General features: G+C 41.5%; 1 protein-coding gene across 8 annotated transcripts in view; it reads left to right on the top strand.

Moving 5' to 3' along the window:
- CADPS (calcium dependent secretion activator) overlaps positions 1 to 19121 on the top strand; it is a 506306-nt gene that overhangs the window by 383683 nt on the left and 103502 nt on the right. For 4 of the 8 annotated variants that reach the window (XM_062200191.1, XM_062200189.1, XM_062200190.1 and 1 more), the window contains one exon: positions 17388 to 17494. In XM_062200191.1, coding sequence (XP_062056175.1) covers positions 17388 to 17494 — 107 coding nt within the window. Of the gene's footprint in view, positions 1 to 1659; positions 1729 to 2590; positions 2609 to 17387; positions 17495 to 18503; positions 18513 to 19121 lie in introns of all 8 variants that reach the window. The other 4 variants (XM_062200192.1, XM_062200188.1, XM_062200184.1 and 1 more) reach the window with 3 other exon arrangements.

Below are 19121 nucleotides of genomic sequence, written 5' to 3'. Positions count from 1 at the left end.
TTCTCATTGTTACCCTGTTGGCTGCTGTAGGGTGATTTGAAAACCACACCCAACATGACCAGTGGTGTAAGTGTATAAATGTGGAAGTTCTGTGTGCAAACTTGGTGTGTCTGCATTCTGGAATCTGATGTTCTCTCACATGGGAAACATGACACCTGACTAAAACCGGTGAATGTACAATGTCTGTGCCAGGATATGACTAGGAAAAAAAAATGAAACTGAAAACCAAAAACTAACCAACCACCCAGACCTCATCATTTCCCCTGCCAAAGTCCTTGTTTCCTTAGAGAGTTGAGTTTAAGATTGTGTCAAATTTGCAGTGTTCCGTATAATAGGTGTCCTCCCTCTCAATTTTTGTCTGTCTGACAATGCAAATTGTGTACCAGTGGTAATGAATTCATTGTTATGCATCCAGGGAGAAACACTTAAGAATTGGGCACTAAAAGGATGTTTTATCAACTCTTGACTTGGTAATGAGTGACAAAAATAGAGGAACAAGAAGATTGTTAAAGGACTATATCAGCAAATAATTGTTCCAGCATTCACTGTCCCAGGACATAATGATTGGTTGCATTCGATAGAGTTGACCCGGTACCTAATAATTCTAGGCAAGCCCAGAGATGGGATGGGATCAAGAAACGTTTGATGGCCATGGCTGCTGCCTCATAGGTCTTGCTCTAGCTATAATGAGTCTTTTGGTAAGATCTGCTCTCTTCTTTCAGATAAATATATCCAAAAACAAACTTTAAGATCTGTAAGTAAAAATGCATTCATTTCCAAAGTAGATCAGCTGGTCTGTAATTTCCTTTTGTGCCTCAATTCTTCTTGGTTGTGTTAATTATCTTTTGCACTGTGACTTTTAGGTCTGGGGATTCTTTGAAGAAACCAATCCTTTTTTTCCAACTCTCTTTTCAGAGAAGTACCTCATTCCACACTACCTGCTCTCTTCCGCTTCTCTCCTTCTTTGTCCATGATTGGCTCAGCCACTTTTTGACGTGACCTCTGCAAAAGTGGCTGAGACATCAATTTCAAAGCATGCTGGGATTGTTAATTCAGACAACCCAACATCCTCTGGCTGCATGTATCAGGTTTTCTTTCATGAACATAGTCCACCATAGGCTGGGATCTTGCAGCTCGAAAGATATTACTACCAGACAGCTTTCTTTTTACAAGGCTCTGATCCTACTCTCAGAAATCTTCCATTTTTATATTTGAGCCCCTCTGTGAGTATTATCAGCTTAGTTACCTGAGAATCTCAGAAAGACGTTGGAGTAATATTGCTGGAGACTATGTTTATGAAGAAATACCTCAAGAGCCTTAGATACTAAAGTCTGAAATCCTTAGTATCTTGGAGCCTTAAATCAATGAAATTCTGTTTCCCTTTACTCATGATGTTTTTGGTCATTGTATTCTTGCAAACAGCTCTAAAGAGACGTGTGAAATCATGGTCACAATCTCTCTCGTGACTCACGGCATGCTGAATGGTTAATCCAGTAGATCTCCAATTTGGAAGCTCCTTTTTCTTTTATCCTGTGTTTATCCCAAAATACTCTGTGCCTATTTTCCTTTGAGCTAATGTAACGTTTTCCTCTAACCTGTGACCTTTAACCTCTTTACCTCTGACCTAAGCCTCTTGCATGCCCAAATCCTCTTTTATAGGGAAAAAGAGAGAAATGTATGAGCATCCTGTCTTCTGCTTGGCCTCCCAAGTGATGGATTTAACCATTCGTGAGTACCTACCACCTCCTCACCATGCTGTCTTCACTCTCTCTGTTTTCATTATCTCAAGAAAATCCAGATCCAAACCAACTCACTCTCCTTGCTTCAAGTTTTATAGCATTGGCTTGTCTGTTGGTTCTGTCTGTGAAACCCAGTGTGAGAAGTCCAGTCACTTTTTAGCAACCTAAAAACAGGTTAGACAATTAAGCCATTTGTTTGTGATAAACTCAGATTTGTCTGTAAGTTTTTCAGTTTTTCTCTGTCTGTGACCTGAATGCATTTTTACTTTGCTTGTGTGTAACCCCAATTTGTAAAGTGCTTGTCACTGGTACACAATCCAAAGGTAGCAGCTAGGCTGGGGAGCAACGTGTTAGGTGTCACATTTGAGGCAAAGTACTGCCTTCTTTCCCATGTTTATGATGTCAAATGATTATGGGTGTGAGATCACACGAGGTGGTCTATTCTCTGTAAAATTTAGAACTTAGATGCCTCCTGTCTGTTCTCTCTCAAGCTGAGAAGCTTTTCCTTGTTCTCTCTGGAGATTTTGATTTGTCCTTGTCCTCTAAGCTCTGGCTAGAACATTTGACTTAATTGTCACTTGGAGAGTTTGTGTATGTTTCATAGCTTGATTTCACATTAAACTTAATTTTACTAATTTTCTATTTGTGCAGCACTTTCCACCTCCGTGAAGGAGCCTTTTTTTGCTGGCCCCCACACTTCGGGGCGGTGGGAACCCAAGGGCAACTTTTTCTTTCCAATGTCATGTATCACACATAAGTGGGGGGCATTATGGTCCACTTGCTCATTAATCCTGCATATGTGTTCTTGTTTCTCTCTCTTCTCTCCTTGTTGTGCTCTCTCTTTCAAATAGAGAATCAGAAGGATGCAGGTGAACCAATTGTATTTGCATTATAAATTATCAGGACTGTTGAGTTATATTCAGTTTTTTTGTTTCTGTTTTTGTTTTTAATAGCTCCTTAAGTTATGTACTCCCAGAGAGCGATGTGGAGTTGCAATAATACTTAAGGAGTTAATTTGTGCTGTCTAAATGCATCTCATGCCCATTCAATGTTGACCTTTATAGAGCAGAATTTCCATAAAGGCATAAGCTTTCAAGGAACAGAATTCTGGTTTGCTGCAGAGTTTCATTTCATCTCTCATTTCAGGATGCCAGTGATAGGCCTCATGAGCATTTTTTTTCCTGAAGTTCCTGAGCCAAACGAATGTTCCTTTCTGTTTTTCATTTCTCTTTTCTGTTTTTCTGCCCCCTTGAGAATTTTGTGTTCTTTGATGAATGTTTATTGGCCCAGACAGAGAGAAGTTGTGTCCGCGTGTTCTCGTGTGTGTCGTGTGATGAAGCAGGAAGCACAGACAGGATGACAGAACCAAGCTTGTTCGTGGAAACTGTCTAAGAGGAAAGCTCTTGGAGAGATCCCTGGCTTTGGAAAATTTGTTCTGGTTTGGTCCCCAAATTTCTGAACTTATTTGGAAGAGAGTTTTGACTTAAAACTTTCCTACATGTATAGTAGTGATCATTGTTTTCAAGATCTAAGGAATTCCTAAAAAATGGTGATCATGTCTTCAAGGTTAATAGTTGAGTGCATTCCAGACAATTCAGAAAACATTTTTGAGTTTGTGCCAAGCACAGGATTAGTGGTGTATGTATTTGAAGACTCACGAGCCTATATTCAATACAGGTGAGCCTTCCTTTCCCTGAACAGGAAGGCATTCATTCATTCACTCATTCATTCATTCATTCATTTAGTCACTGAACAAGTGCTTAGTAGGAGCCTATTCTGTATAAACCAGAGGAAAACAGCTGTTGGTCCGTTGAAACATTTGTGCAAATGGTGCCTTTGTGTGAAGTCCAAGTTCACTGCACCATAACGTCTGCTGGTAGAGTTAAATATAAGAGGAATAGGATAGTGTAAATCATGGAAATCAACTTATCTACTCAAGGTGATAAGGCTCAAACTGCGTCTTTTTTTAAAGATTTATTTATTTATTTGAAAGTCAGAGTTACATAGAAGGTGAGGCAGAGAGAGAGAGAGAGCGAGAGAGAGAGAGAGATGTCTTCCATCTGCTGGTTCACTCCCCAAACGGCAGCAATGGCCAGAGCTGTGCCAATCCGAAGCCAGGAGCTTCTTCCAGGATCTCCCATGCAGGTGCAGGGCTCCAAGGATGTGGGCCATCCTCTAGTGCTTTCCCAGGCCATAGCAGAGAGCTGGATCTGAAGAGGAGCAGCCAAACTAGAACTGACGCCCATATGGAATGCAAGCACTGCAGGCAGCGGCTTAACTCGCTATGCCACAGCGCTGGCCCCTCGAACTGCATCTTGAAAATGAATTACAGCCAGTTAAGGGGAACTGGAATTGAGGAGTAGAAAGATATCTTAGACAGAGAGTGATGTATGTACATATGGAAAACTGTACAGTTAATAAAAGTAACTAAGGTTTATGCAGTGTGTAACATGTATCAGTTGTGATTAAATTCTTGCTATGTATTAATTCATTTAACCTTCAAAACCCCTTATGTGAGAGATCCCATTTTGAAGCTAAGCAAACTGAGGCACAGAGAGCTAAAAAGCAACTCTGAGAAGCATAAGTGATAGAGTCAGAATCTGAGCCCAGGGAGAATCCACACTCTTAACTAATCTACAGTTTAGTATAGCTGCAGAACAGAACTCAATGACAATTGTGTGGCTGCTGCTGATGACAAGGTTGGCGGGGAGCAAGCTCTGAAAAGCCTTTATATGCAGAAAGATTGCAGATTTCTGATTGCAGCTCAAGGCCCAAAGGTTTTTAACCTGGAAGCGATGCAAACTTTCACCTGCATATGGGGTTTTCAGAGGAATGATTCCAAAAGTCTCACCTCCAAAGGTGTCAGAAACCAATCAAAATCTCTTCAAACAAGGAGAGTTTGGTGATTTACACTCCGGGGGGGGGGGGGAACACTGCAAAGAAAGGACTGAAGATAAAGAGTAGAGTACAATGGAATGTCAAAGCTAAGGTCAGAGATTGGTTTGAAGCCAACACTGGGCCTCCCCTACGCATATCCAGTCTCAGAGTCATAATCATAAGTACTTCTTTCCTCATCTTCATTTTTTTTCTTCCCTTCTGCCTCCCTTTTCAATTTCCTTAGGGACTAGGGCACAAATACAGAAATGGACACGTACTAACATTTTTTAAGTAGGAGATGATTTTTATTATAAAATGTATGCCATCGATCATTCAGTTTTCTGAAAAACACAAACATGAGGCTAAGATAGAGACATCTTAGTCTCACCAGTCCCTGCAAGATGGGAAAGTGTCCTGGGCAGAGCATCTACAACCATTTTCCCCCTAACCTATGACCAAGCTTCTGCACACGTTCTAGGGTTCCATGTCGTAAGCTCGTAGAAGGCAGAGGAAGCTGGCCAGAAGATTCATTCACAAGAAAGTCACAATAATTTTAAAGCGACCTGATGCTACTGGGTTGTATATTCTAGTCTGCAGCCCTGAGACTCAAACACACCAAGGAAGCACTTCCAAATACCTGCTCCCAGTGAATTTGTACGGCCATTTCTCTTTGACATTATCTTTGGGACTGGTCGCGTTCCCCCACTTTCCGGAGGTAGCAGGGCACCACTGGAGTTAGGTGTTCATATTGGGGTGGGGTAGAATGTTTGTGACTGGAAGAGGAACAGCTCTTGAGTCCTTTAATCCACTGTGCTTTAAAAGTCTTCAGGATTCTGTCTGCAGATGACATTTCCGTGGACTTCAACTTTTAGTCTGGTGACTTTATTAGAAACGAAGTATTCAATTTAATTACAGGATCTAAAAAAAAAAAGGCTGTTAGAAAGAAAAGCTGTGAATCCTGCAAATGAATTCTATTATTTTAAATGCATTTCCATTCAAACTATCATGCATTCTAAACCCAGAAAACTCTGAGAAAGTCTATGCTGCTATTGCTGTTTTGCCTCAATTCTTGGCTAAATACTTGCATAAATTTCTAAGCATCATAACGATTCTACTGGAATTTGAAATGCAACAACTTTTGCCTTCCAGTTTGCCAAGGATTTGTACAATTAAACAGATGATGATTTACAGACAGATAGATGATGGATGCATAGGTATGCAGTAGGTAGAAATAGGTAAGCAGTGGTTAAATAGAAATAGCTAGATTGAGAGGAGGGTAAATGGAAGGAAAGAACAAAGGGAGTGAATGAGGAAGGAGGGGGGAAGGGCAGTGAATGATAGATAGATATAGGCAATAGACAGACAGATACAAATAGACAGATAGATACAAATAGATAGCTAAATTGGATGTGGATGAGGGGAAGGAAAGAAGGAAGAATGGATGGAAGGGAGGGAGGGAGGGGTCTAGAGAGAGGGAGGAAGCAGGAAGGGCAATGAGTGAATGGGTGGGTACATAGGTGGATAGAGGCATGGATGGATGGGTGGATGGAAAGAAAGAAGGAGAGAAAGAGAGAGCAAGGCAGCCCACCTATGGGCTCAGGCATTGTGCTAAGGATTCTACATGGAGGATCAGATTCAGTCTTCACCTTAATCCCCAGAAGAAGGCTTCATTATTGCGCATTTTATAGATAAAGTAGCTGAGATTCAATGAGGATAAGTGACTTCTCAAGCAGGAATTGAATTCACGTCTTTGTAAATTCAAACATCTTTTTTTTTTTTTTTTTTTTTTTGTCTCTTTCTGCCATGTAACTTTCCAGCTGATATGGCGGGCCCTAGGATAATATTCATTCATTCAGTGGTTGAGGACAAAAGTGCTTAATGCCTTTTAACATAGGAGGACTACCAAATAACAGTGCAGTTATTTCTGAGACCAGATCATCGTCAAAAATATTTCCATGTGGGCCGGTGCCACGGTTCGCTAGGCTAATCCTCCACCTGCGGCGCCAGCACCCCGGGTTCTAGTCCCGGTTGGGGCACCAGATTCTGTCCCAGTTGCTCCTCTTCCAGTCCAGCTCTCTTCTGTGGCCCGGTGGGCAGTGGAGGATGGCCCAGATGATTGGCCCCTGTGCCCACATGGGAAACCAGGAGGAAGCACCTGGCTCTTGGCTTCGGAATGGCACAGCGCACCAGCCGTGGCAGCCATTTGGGGGGTGAACCAACAGAAAGGGAAGACCTCTCTCTCTCTCTCTCTCTAACTCTGCCTGTCAAAAAAAAATTTAAGAAAAAAATATTTGCATGTAGAAGTCTTCCTGAAGGCAGTTGAGGTTTTCTGAGATTGACAATGAACTAAGGGCTTTTTGTGCTCTTCAGCTGACACAAACAAACCTTCTAAGGCAGGTCAAACCCGTGCTAAGGACTTCCAAACACATTCTTTGGTATTGATGTTCTGTAGCTTTCCCTTTCTCTGGTCAAATTTCCTACAGGTCTTAGGCCTGTTAAAGAGAAAAAGAGACAATCAAGCTCCAATACCCACCAGCACACAGTGTAGTCAGCCCCTTCCTGGGTCTCATCCAAAGGACCAGTGAGTGTGACTCCCATCCCCACGAGATTCAGACCATCTAAGATGAGGACTGTCTCATACTTCACATTTCATACATTAAGGACTGCATGTTTTTCCTTTCTTCGTTTTGGTTTCAGTGGTGCATAAATCAGGTTTCCAAACCCAAATTACTTGGTAGATTCATACCTGCTTTGTGCTTTACCAAAAGTGGAAGGGGGCAAGTAAAAGCATGTTTCGAACACTGCCACCAAGAAGGATTTTGGAGGATGAGAAGATGTGTTTTAAAAAACTATGCCATGAACCAAAAAGATGTGATGCTGTGGCTGATGATAACAACTGCCAGCTATTGAGAAATTTGTATGTGCTAAGTGGTTACATGCATATCTCATTTAATTTTTAGAACACTCCTAGGAGATAAGTGTTTCATTCTCCTTATTTCTTGGAATTTGAAAGAATTTCAATTATAGGGTACACCAATAATGTATTCCTAAGAATGAAATAATGCTGCCACCTAAAATGTGACATACCATCAAATGTAAGATCCATCCAGATTTCAGAAAGGTAGTTAGTGCATGGAAATCCTGATGTAAAAAGATGTTAAGTAATGTAACCCCATGTTAGATGCAAAGTCAGAACTTGAACTTGACCCTCTCCAATTCCAAAGCCTACACTTCAACTTTTGCACTATGAAATGCTTATGATTTGTTGACAGTAAAATTGTTGAGACATATATAAAGAGGCTTCTCAAATAATATAAGAAGGCATTAAATAATTCATAATCTTCATTTGGCAAATGAAGAAACCAAGGTTTGGAGAAAAGAAGAAATAAACTGAATAGTTAGTGACTCACTAGTCTGTTGTCCCATGTGCTCCTTGGGAGCCATCTGCACCCCACCAGGTTACCTTACCTTTTAGCCAAGAGACAAAGGGCCCCTTTCACCATCCATCTAACCAGTCTGAGTTTCCACAGGACAGCTGATGACATCCAGCCTCTAAATGTTAGAGTGATATGTGTATCATCCAAAGAAAACATGATTGGAGGCCCAGCATTGTGGTATGGTGGGTAAACCTACCACCTGTGAGGCCAGTATCCCATATGGGCACTGGTTAGCTATCTACCTGCTCTAATTCTGATCCAGTTCCCTGCTGATGATCCTGGGAAAAGCAGTGGAAGATGGCCTGAGTTCCTGGGCCCCTGGTACCCTTGTGGTAGACCTGAAAGCAGCACCTGTCTCATTCCTGGCTGTTGCAGCCATCTGGGGAGTAAACCAGCAGATCAAAGATATCCTTCCCTCCCTCTCTCCCTCCCTCCCTCCTCCCATTTCTCCCCCATCTCTCCCTAACTCTGACTTTGAAATAAATAAGTATATAATTTTTAAAACAAGGAGAAAGGAAACACCAACTTGAATACCTTTGATGTGTCATACCCAAAATTGTAAATCACTGTCTTGGCTTCCCTGGATTTTTAAACCTCTGTAATCTCACTTTTATTTCCAATGGTTCCTCTCCCACAGAGTTGTTGGGAAGATTAAAACACACATTCCAAATAAATCTCACAGCACAGTGCCTGACTCATAGTAAATGCTCATTATATTAAACATATTCTGAGCATTTATTCATTAATACTAAAAAGGACATTCTTCCAGATCTGAATGTATGCTGTAGAAATATCGTTTGACTTCAGGAATGGACCAGAAAACAGTGCTTATCAAACTTTGATGTCCATATGAGTCCCTGGGAATCTTCTTGATTCTGATTGAGTAGATCTGAGGTGAAGACCAGGGATCTGCATTTACAGCACTCTCCCAGGAGATGAAGAAGTTGCTCATCCAAGGATTGCAATTTGAATGTCAGGGAATGTAGGAGACAGTCAAATGATCTTTTTGTCATAAATTTCAAATGGAACTCAGCAGTCTCTAGTTACACATCTATTTGTTAAATACCCCATAAGTCTCAACAGCTATACCAGCTACCAGAGGAGTGTGCGATGAGCAAAAATAGTCATGGTTGCTACCTTCACAGAGCTTACAGAAAAGCAAAGAATACAGGCATGAAACAGCATTGAAAATCTGATGACAATAGCAAAGAGAAAATGCAAGTTGCCACAGCAATGTAGTAAATGAAAATTGAGCTCAGGCAAGCATTACAGACGCCATCATGAAGGTCAAGAGTTGCCTCCCCCCCCCAAGAAGAACTTGGGTATTCCTTGGCCTCGAGGCAGTGTTTTCCTAAATTCAGCATGCCTCCCCATGCTCCTAGATCCTGTCCACACAGCTTAAGGCTGTATGCTTGGGAAGCCTTTTTAAAGATCGGCTAGATACAGGTAGTACCATTAAATCTGGATAGATTCTTGCAATATGGAGTAAAAAAAAAAAAAAAAAACTGGGATGGTGGTAGGAATCTGAGTGGCATCATGGCATAGCAGGTGAAGCCACCACCTTCTGTACCAGTTCAAGTCCCGGCTACTCCACTTCCAATCCAGCTCTCTGCTAATGCGCCTGGGAAGGCACTGCAAGATGGCTCAAGTCGTTGGGGTCCCTGCACCCACGTGGGAGACATGAAAGAAACTCCTGGCTCCTGATTTCATCCTGATGCAGCCCTGGCTATTGTAGCAATCTGGGGAGTGAACCAGCAGATGAAATCCAGAAGCTTCTTTCAGGTCTCCCACGAGAGTATCAGGGGCCCAAACATCTTCACCATCTTCCACTGCTTTTCCTAGACCATTAACAGGGAGCTGGATCAGAAGTACAGCAGCTGATTTGTGAACTGGCGCCCATATGGGATGCTGGCATTACAGGCAGTGTCTTTACCCACTATGTCACAATGCCAAGACCAAGAAAATCTTTTTAAAAAAAAAGTTAGGGGAAAGATTGTGTCACAGAAGTTAAGATGCTACCTGGGATACTCCCATCCCATATGAAAAGGTCTGGATTTGAGTCACAGCTCTGCTTCTGATTCTAGCTTCCTGCTGACACACACCCTGTGAGGCAGCAGGTGATGGACTCTGGGTCTCTGCCAGGCACATAGCAGACCCAGACTGTGCTCCAAGGCTCCCGGTTTTGGCCTGGCTTACCCCTGACTTTTGCAAACATTTGGGGACTAAAGCAGTAGATGGAAGATTTCAATCTCTGCCTTTCTCTCCCTCTCCCTCTCTCTCTCTGTGTGTGTGTGTGTGTGTGTGTGTACATATCTGTCTCTGCCTTTCAAATAAAGTACAAATTTTTAAAAAATAACATTGCAAACTTAAAATCTCTAATAGTTGAAGGAAGAACAGGGAATTTTTTTGGCCCTTGTAGACAGGAAACCTTTGTACTGTTCCTATACATGAAGAATTTTATTATTTATTTTTTTTTTTTGACAGGCAGAGTTAGATAGTGAGAGAGAGAGAGACAGAGACAGAGAGAAAGGTCTTCCTTTTTCCGTTGGTTCACCCCCCAAGTGGCCGCTATGGCCGGCACATTGTGGCCGGCACGCTGCGCTGATCTGAAGCCAGGAGCCAGGTGCTTCCTCCTGGTCTCCCAAGCGGGTACAGGGCCCAAGGACCTAGGCCATCCTCCACTGCACTCCCAGGCCACAGCAGAGAGCTGGACTGGAAGAGGAGCAGCCGGGACAGAATCCGGCACCCCAACCGGGACTAGAACCCGGGATGCCGGCGCCACAGGCGGAGGATTAGCCTATTGAGCCACAGAGCCATCTTGGTGAAGAATTTTAGTGTACTTTTAAATCTACAGCTGCTGACAGACTTCTTTAAGATGACTCAAATATTTATTTATCTGAGGGGCAGAGAGAGCCCCTTTGGGCTAGTTTACTCCCCTAAATCTCCAAAATGGCCAGGTCTGGGCCAGGACCAAAGCTAAAATTGCAATTCAGCTCTCCCACTGAAGTTAGAAGAAACCAGTCACTTAAACCATCACCTCTGCCCTACAGGGTCTACACTAGCAGGAAGCTGGGATTAGGAGTCAGAGCAGAGAGTCAAACCCAAGTAATCCAGTGTGGAATGTGAGCATCCTAACCAGTAGTTTATATGCCCACTCCCTAATTTGCTGTTATTCAGGACCCTAAGTGCTCAAGTGAGGTATTGTCAGAGCAGAAGTTGGACATATAAAGGCCTAACTCCTGTTACGAAGGGGAGCTATAAAAGGTCCTCATTTGAGCAGGAGTGAAACAAGTTCAGACGATGTGTTTTACAGAGGTCCCTACATCTGCTACATTGAGAATGCTCTGCACAAGAGGACGGGAATTGAAGGCATGGAGGGTTTAGCCACAGCTGTGAGGATGAGGTCTGAGTCACATGGCCATCCCTTTGGTAACAGTGTGGGGGCGGGACATCTTGCAAGGTGGGAGAGAAAATCAAGACAATTCTGGTGGTAGGATGGACAGGATAGGCCACCCAAGTCCTTATGTGAAGGAGACAAAGAAGGTCCCTGTGGGGGAAAAAAAAAAAAAAAAAAGTAGAGCAAATCACCCAGAATACCTCCACTGATCTTCATTAACATATACTTCCTAATGTTCTGGACATGGAATCTTCTGAAAGCAAGCAGTGGAGATTCAGGGCAGTTGACTACATACAGTGGGGAGTTCCACCTGATAAATCAGGATGAATTATAACATACATGTCTGGCTCTTGTTGACACTGTTTAGGGAAGCAGGATATTCCAGAAAGCAGGTTGTGGGTATCTGCTTAGCTTTGTATTCCTTCTTGGGCTTTTATCTACCCCTATCTCCAATTCATTGCAAACTGCTAGATTTTCAGTGATGGCATATTACAAACACTGGCATCTTTAGCAACCCATCAGTAGGCTGCAACTGGGTAATAAGTGGGCTTTCCATCAATCATATCCATCTCTCATATGATATTTCAAGGGCTGGCAATTTGCTCCCTGGAACCAGAGATGGTCAGGTTATTTGAGGGCTAATTGGAGTGTCTCTGGCTCCTGGATGCTTCTCTTCCTGGGCTTAGCTGTGCATACAGAGGAATTCTCTTTTTGTTTTCCTGCAGTCACATTTAACTCTCTGTCTCTGCCTCTCCCTTTCTCTCTCTCTCTCTCTCTCTCTCTCTCTCTCTCTCTCTGCCTCTCTCTCTCTCTCTGGAAGCCAAGCAGATTTAATTGTGTAAACATGAGCAGTGGTAATTGGATAAATGAAGTTGGAAACCAAGGTATGATGTTTTTGTTTTGCTCTGTGAGGGAAAAAATAGGGAGCTTGTTTTTCTGTGGTGGCAAACCTCACTGTCAGAATTCTGGACAGACAGTTGGCAGCAGGGGCTCCCTTTATGAATGTCTCATCAAGACCCATTGAGCTGAAATGTGTGTCTGCTGCCTCTTGGGTTGTGGCTCAACCACAAGTGGGGCAGGGGGAGTCATTGTTTTCTTGGTCATCAGATGAAATAATTCTCTACATAGTCTCAGTTATCAGGGCAAGAATGAACAAGGAGTCTTCGTAAGAAGTGTGCGCTCAGGGAGCATGCATTTATTGAAAGAGTCCTAAGGATACATTCCCAGAGATGTACCTCACTTTTAGCAGTGCTGTCAACGAAATACAAAGTGTAGAGTCCTTTTTTCTAGTATTTTTTAAAAGATCAGTAGTTGTCTTCCTTTAAATAGTTACCATTTAAAAATATTTTTTCTAAATTCTATTTACACACAATCTTTCCAAAACAATTTAGACAAGAAGAAATGGGTAAAGATTTTTTTGTCCTGTATTCAGAACATTGGCACGGTCTAGCAAAAAAAGGATCTCATCAACTCTTGATTTTAAAAGATGGTTCTGCCAGAATATTATATTTATCCATATTTCTCAATCTTTTTTTCTATTAATGTCACTAGAATTCCATTTCCTATATGCCTGCAGTAAAATTCATTTTCCCAGTTGAACATTCAAGCAAACCAAGAAGCAAACTTGGCAATAGTGTGTGTCCCTCTTGCTATACAGATTGCTTTATAAACCGGAACTATTAGAAAGGTGCAGGTCCAGGGTTAATGAGACACTCATTAAAGAGAGTGAATTGCAGGAGTTGATAGTGCTCTGTGCCTGTATTGAGAGAGAGGCTATTGTTATAGGATGTTTGCTCTGCTGATATTGGAAACCACATGACAGATGGGTCAAGTGCTGATTATGGTATTCTAACATTTGGAATAGCAAGTAACATATTTGATAAGCTGGCAAGTTTTTATATATGATTCAACCCACAATATAAAAGCCATGAGAGTTCCAAATTGAAAATAATTAAATGAGCTGGAAACAATCAGATACCACACATTTTTTTCCCCGAAATGACAGATTTTGACATGTTGAAATTCCACAAAGGGAGCAAGAATATTTCCTAGCTCACTTGAACTAATAATGGCCCTTCATCTGCTTTTGCAAAGCAGTTAATTCCAGCCTTCTCATAATGTGGAGGTAGTAGTAAGCATTTGTAGGCACCTTAGACTGTGCAGCAATCTGCCCCATACATTGTTTCATTTGCTTTGATTAGCAGCCCTGGGAGGCGAGGGTCCCAGAAGAGATGTTAATGTACTCAATTGAAAGATGAGGAAACTAAAGCACAGAGACATTTAAGAAGCAGGTGCAAGGATCCTTAGAAAGCAGGTAGCATCGGGAAGATGAGAAGCCAGATCTCCCAACTATCGATCCATCAAGTCCTATTTCTGGTCATCTGAAAGGAGGAAGCTGTTGTGAACATAGAGACGTTCTTTGTTGTACAAAAGCTTATCTTCTTTTGGTCAATGCTGCTGCCTCCATCACTCATGTGTCTCCATCTGGCTAAAGTATCCAGTGTTTGCATTCAGCCTCTGAACGTCTCGGTCAGGGTGGCGCTGTGGGTGCTGGTAAGAGTCCTTGTCAAACAGTGTCACCCCCACCCCCATGTGCTGTTGGAGCAGCACCGAGACAGCAGCAGCTCTCCGTTTGTGTTTTATTGTTTTTGCTTGTTTGATCGTTCTTTTCAGAATTTGTCATCGTGCTTGTCTCCCTTTGTTAAAGTCACTTTGTCTTTTTATTTTTTTTACCGTCTCTCTTCACCTACCTGAGCAGCTCCCCGGCCGCCTCCTGGGCCTCCTCTTCCACCCACCCAAAAGCAGACCAGCCTGTTATATCAGAGGTTCAAAGGCATGCCTAGGCCAAAATCAAGTACTGTAAACTTCTATCATTCCTTTTATTCAGCAGCTTTCTAGTTTAGTCTGCTTTTTCTGTTCACTTTTCCTCTTGAAATTTTGTTTCAGTTTCAAATATTAAGCTGAGGCTCAGGCTCTCAAGTTCTACTCTGTAGGTTTTAAGATACTCCAAAGAGAGCATTTATTTCCAAATGTCCACATTTTTCTTGTCTAGCAATGTCTGACATATGCAACATTTTCAAATCTCAATGTCAGCACAAAATAACATTGTTGTTGCATAACATTTTGCATGATAATTTTTATATGTTATGAGCTTCAATTCCATTGTATGAAATGTTTCCTAAGTATACTGTATTTTTAGTTCCCTTCCCTCAGTGCTCCAGCTAGTGCAAGATTTGGTGGTAGGAGTATTGGGGTACATTCCAAGACAGCAGAAGTGACCCAAAAATCATTTCTAAGCACAAACTTCTCCTTGACCTCTGTCGGGAGCAAGAGCAAGTGCTGAAGGATTTTGCACAATATTTTCTTTAAAGACAACATCTCAGAGAAGTCACTTTTAGTACCATTTTTGCCATTTAGCTAGGAAATCAGCTATGAAATGAATAGGAAAATAGTGTTAAAGTAGCTTAATCATTAGGTAATGGAATCACACCTAATTAATAGCAAACAAAAAATCTGGCTACATGGGTTAATTGGCAGATCGGCTATTCTAGAAGAAAGGATCCTTACTCTGCTTACTCTAAAAGTTGTGTGTTAAAGTAAAATTGTGAAAGGTCTTATTAAACATACTGTTTGTATATATACATCAGGCATACACATATCTGTGTACATGTGCACACTCACAGAATCGCTACGTGCACAGGTACAATTTATGTGTATCTGTTGATACATATTGTAGTCAATCTAAGAATACTGCTATCAAAACAAATCTTCAGGTGGTCCCAGCTTCAGCATCTTGGATTTCTCCAAACATAAAAATCTATCCCACTTTTTTCATACTTGTGCATCAACTATTGGTGGGAATTATTTCTTTTCTGTATCATATATCGTATACAGCCAGAATTCCCCTGGATTTGGTGAGTGTCCCACACAAAAGGACAATGCTTTGTATTTATAAAGAAAGACATATCAAAGAGGTGCCCCAAAGTGGGATTTCCTGCAGATTTGTATTAACGTGCAGTCTTGTCTGGTTACAAGAAAATGTATGTAAGTGTGTGATGTGTGTATGTGGGTGTATGTGTTGAATGGGTAATAAGCATAGGATGGGGAATTTGCAAATTGATGTGTAAATATGAAAATCAGTAAAAAAAAAAGTAGCCTATGCATATTTGCCGTCAAAATGCAAATACCTCATTCTACACATATTACCCAACATATATACACAGTATGTTTGTTGAAATGCCTGAAAGTCCACTAATGGAATTATGACAGTCTGTCAGTTCAGATGCCCCCACATCACACAAGTCAATCTTGTCACTCATTCTTCAGTAGCTCTTCCAGTAGTTGTTGCCGTGATCTAGGCAATGAGCTGTCAGCACCTGGATTGTCCGAACTCCTTCCTCTGAGAGCTGGCTCTGCTCTGGCAGATCTGCATCCTTATCTTCCCCAGGACCTTCCCCTTCTTTCCTAACCAGATCTGGCCACACTTCTGTCTGAACATGACAGGGTAACGGACTTTTCACTGATGTGAGTCGAGCCAGCCCATCTGCACATCAGATCTGCTAAGACTGAAACTTCCAACAGGTGGAGAATTACAGCCATTCCCCGTAAATAAGACTTAGCTCTCACTGGCCAGAACACTTATTGCACTTTTTGAATTTACTTGTCATTATTAAATCCTAAATTACAAATGACCTGGTGGGTTCATCACCTAGCCAAGAAATGCATGAAAGGAAAGCATGAGATTTTGTTATTTGAACTAGCAATCTCCTGTGATTTTGTTGTAAAAACAAAACAAGACTTTCCATGAAGTGTTAAATAATTCTATCAAGAAACTTACTGCTGCCAAAATACACCTGCTGCTTCATGTGAAGAAATGAAGTTTCAGCAGTTCTTTTGCAAATACTGCATTCTTGCTTGTGGAACTATAGGAGATAACCTTTGTTTCCATTGGACCACATGAGCTCTTAGTGACTCTGAGGTTTCAAGGTTTGAAAGGGGCTAAGTGTCATATACCAGTTCCCCCTGTGTATTAAGACTGGTTGAACTCAGACGATTTCACTGGCTAAGAAAAACTGTGGGTTTTAAATATGACTGTTTCCCACAAGGAAAATAATTTGACATTTTTTGGCAACATAGTGGTATTGCCAAGCATTTAGGAATTCAGATCTTTAAAGGGTGCAACAAAAGCCAGGACTCAGTTTTCTCGTGATCTGGGTGAGAACGCAACCCTTACAAGATAAATTAAAAGCGAACAAAAATTGAGTACATCTTTGCAGCTCAACTGAGAAAATGCCAGCATCACAACCAATGGCACAAACGGCCACGCCCACATTCCATAGTCCCTTTAATAACTATCCTGCCTTCTACATAATTACCCCCTGAACATCCAGTTGTTTTTGTACTGTCCTTCTTGGTCAGCTGGAAACACACAGCCATTTAAATCTGCTTTTTCAATGGGAGCCTTCCTTCCAGTACTTGTTCAACACACAGACCTGTCATGAAAACCAATGTATGATATTTGAATGTTCAGTGACCAACATCAAAAACAAATGTAGAACAGTCAAGGTTAAGCTTCCCTTACATCATCCCACTGCAAGTAGTAAGGACACAATCTAGAGAGTGATAGAAGGTAGTACATTCATGCTGTCTTTAAAGAATGTGTGTACAAAATGTCACTAAATTTGAAATGGGCTGTCACAGACTTAATATAGCTTCATTAGCAAATTTGGAGCTGGAGCACTGCTTTTTCCTAATATGTATTATAACAATGGTGACAATAATAATATGGTTTGCTCACTACTAATTACATGGCACTTAACATTTGCATGAAACTTTTTTAATTTGATAACTATCTGGAATTTCTTACCCACTAGTTGAATGGCCACAAAGCTAGCCTGCCACTTTCACTGAATTTTAACACAAATTCTTGTACTACAGAAAATGTAGGCCGGTTAATCACTCCTGCCAAAAAGCTTGAAGACACAATACGTCTTGCTGAATTAGTCATTGAAGTTCTCCAACAAAATGAGGAGCACCATGCAGAGGTGAGCAGGCTTGGTGGGAAATGTTACTTAGTGTCCCTTAGCCAGGGTTGCAACACTGATTCTGCAAACCAGGTTGTGCGGAAGATGCCTTGACACCAATTTTCTTTTAACTGGCCTGCAAAGAGGAGGCAAGTGGAAGTTTTGCAAGGAGAAGTCTTTGGAAAGTTGTTTAAAACTACGAAAAAAATGATTGTGCATTGTATATTTCAAACTAAGTTTTTCAGATGTTTCTAGCTACAAGCCAATGAGGTGAGTACATCTTAAAGTTAACTATTCAAGCAACAGCTAATTACCATTGTCCAGAACACACAAAATATTTTTTGGTCTTTTGTGGTTGTTTTCGTTGCCACCACTGTTGTTTATTGGTTCTTTGGTGTGTGGATCACAGGCCATCTTTTTGAATTTCTCTTTGTAATTTACTCTCTTGTATTATGGTCTTCTTCTTTTTTTTTTTTTTAAATTAGATTACCTGGGTTGCTAAATGCAGTGACAAAAGACAGAATGTCATTCAATTTGTTAGTTCTCCAACATACATCTAAATAAATCCAGCTTTTTTTTTATAAACCACTATCAAAATGATGATTGTGATAATCATGATAAACCAAGGGATTTCAAGGCCAGCTAGGTCCAAAACCTATAAAGACACAATCAAGCCCTTCTAAAGAAAAGACTCTTAAAATTTCATGATGGTTAAACCATGGTATCCCTGATTCCTTCAAAACTGAGCTCTAAACTCACAACTCTTAAAAATACTCTTTTTGAAAATTGCACTAATTCTTCCTCTTCGTCTACATTCGGATCTACAGCAGAAAGGGGAAAAGGCATTCCCTAAAAGTAATTTGTCCAACAGCTAAAATGATTATGCCCAATACTAAATGAAAATTGACAGGATAGTTAAATAATATATAATACTCCATAAATCCAGCCATCCCGACTAACGCCTGATTGCCTATTTAAATTTCCTCCCTGTTTCTCTACTGTTCCATTCAATCTTGGCTGATCGTGGCAGGGGAAAGAGGTATGTGACTAAACCGAATGAACCAGCCACCTGCTGTCATACTCTGTGCATGCCCTTCCAGTACCATGTCTTCTAATGGGACCTTCCTAGTGCTCCTGCTTCCTAACACTGACCCAAGGAATGTAACAGCAACTTCCAGTGGACTGCTTGTGAGATGGGCGGCCCTCCCCGCAGGGTCAACGTGGGGTGACTCTCTTGTGCGTGCATGAAGCAATTGATACACTTCACGAGGACTGCAGTTACATCCCGACACACGCCTCCCACCTGCCTTGATTCTGTCCTTAGCCTGTTGCAGTTTCCTGTGTCTGTCTGTACCTACCTCTATTACGGCAGATGAGCAATGAACCTAGTAACAGTAGTTGACCCAAGTGATACTAATTTTTCTCTATAGCTGTCTGTATGTGAATCATATATACAGTATTTATATATAGAGAGAGTACCGAAGAATCCTGACATCCCTGAAAAAACCCTCCAGGAATTGGGTGAATTCCGCTGGAGGCAGGCATACGGACTCAAACAGCACCCAGCAATAACATATAGCCCTAAGTAAGAAGGGGATCCAAGGCAGCAGCCTCCAGACACAGAAACAAAAAATTCATTTCCAGATAC

Source organism: Lepus europaeus, chromosome 9 (assembly GCF_033115175.1).
Source record: "Lepus europaeus isolate LE1 chromosome 9, mLepTim1.pri, whole genome shotgun sequence".
NCBI classification, from domain to species: domain Eukaryota; kingdom Metazoa; phylum Chordata; class Mammalia; order Lagomorpha; family Leporidae; genus Lepus; species Lepus europaeus.
The sequence above is the reverse complement of the archived record's forward strand: the minus strand, read 5'-3'. Positions and strand labels throughout refer to the sequence as shown.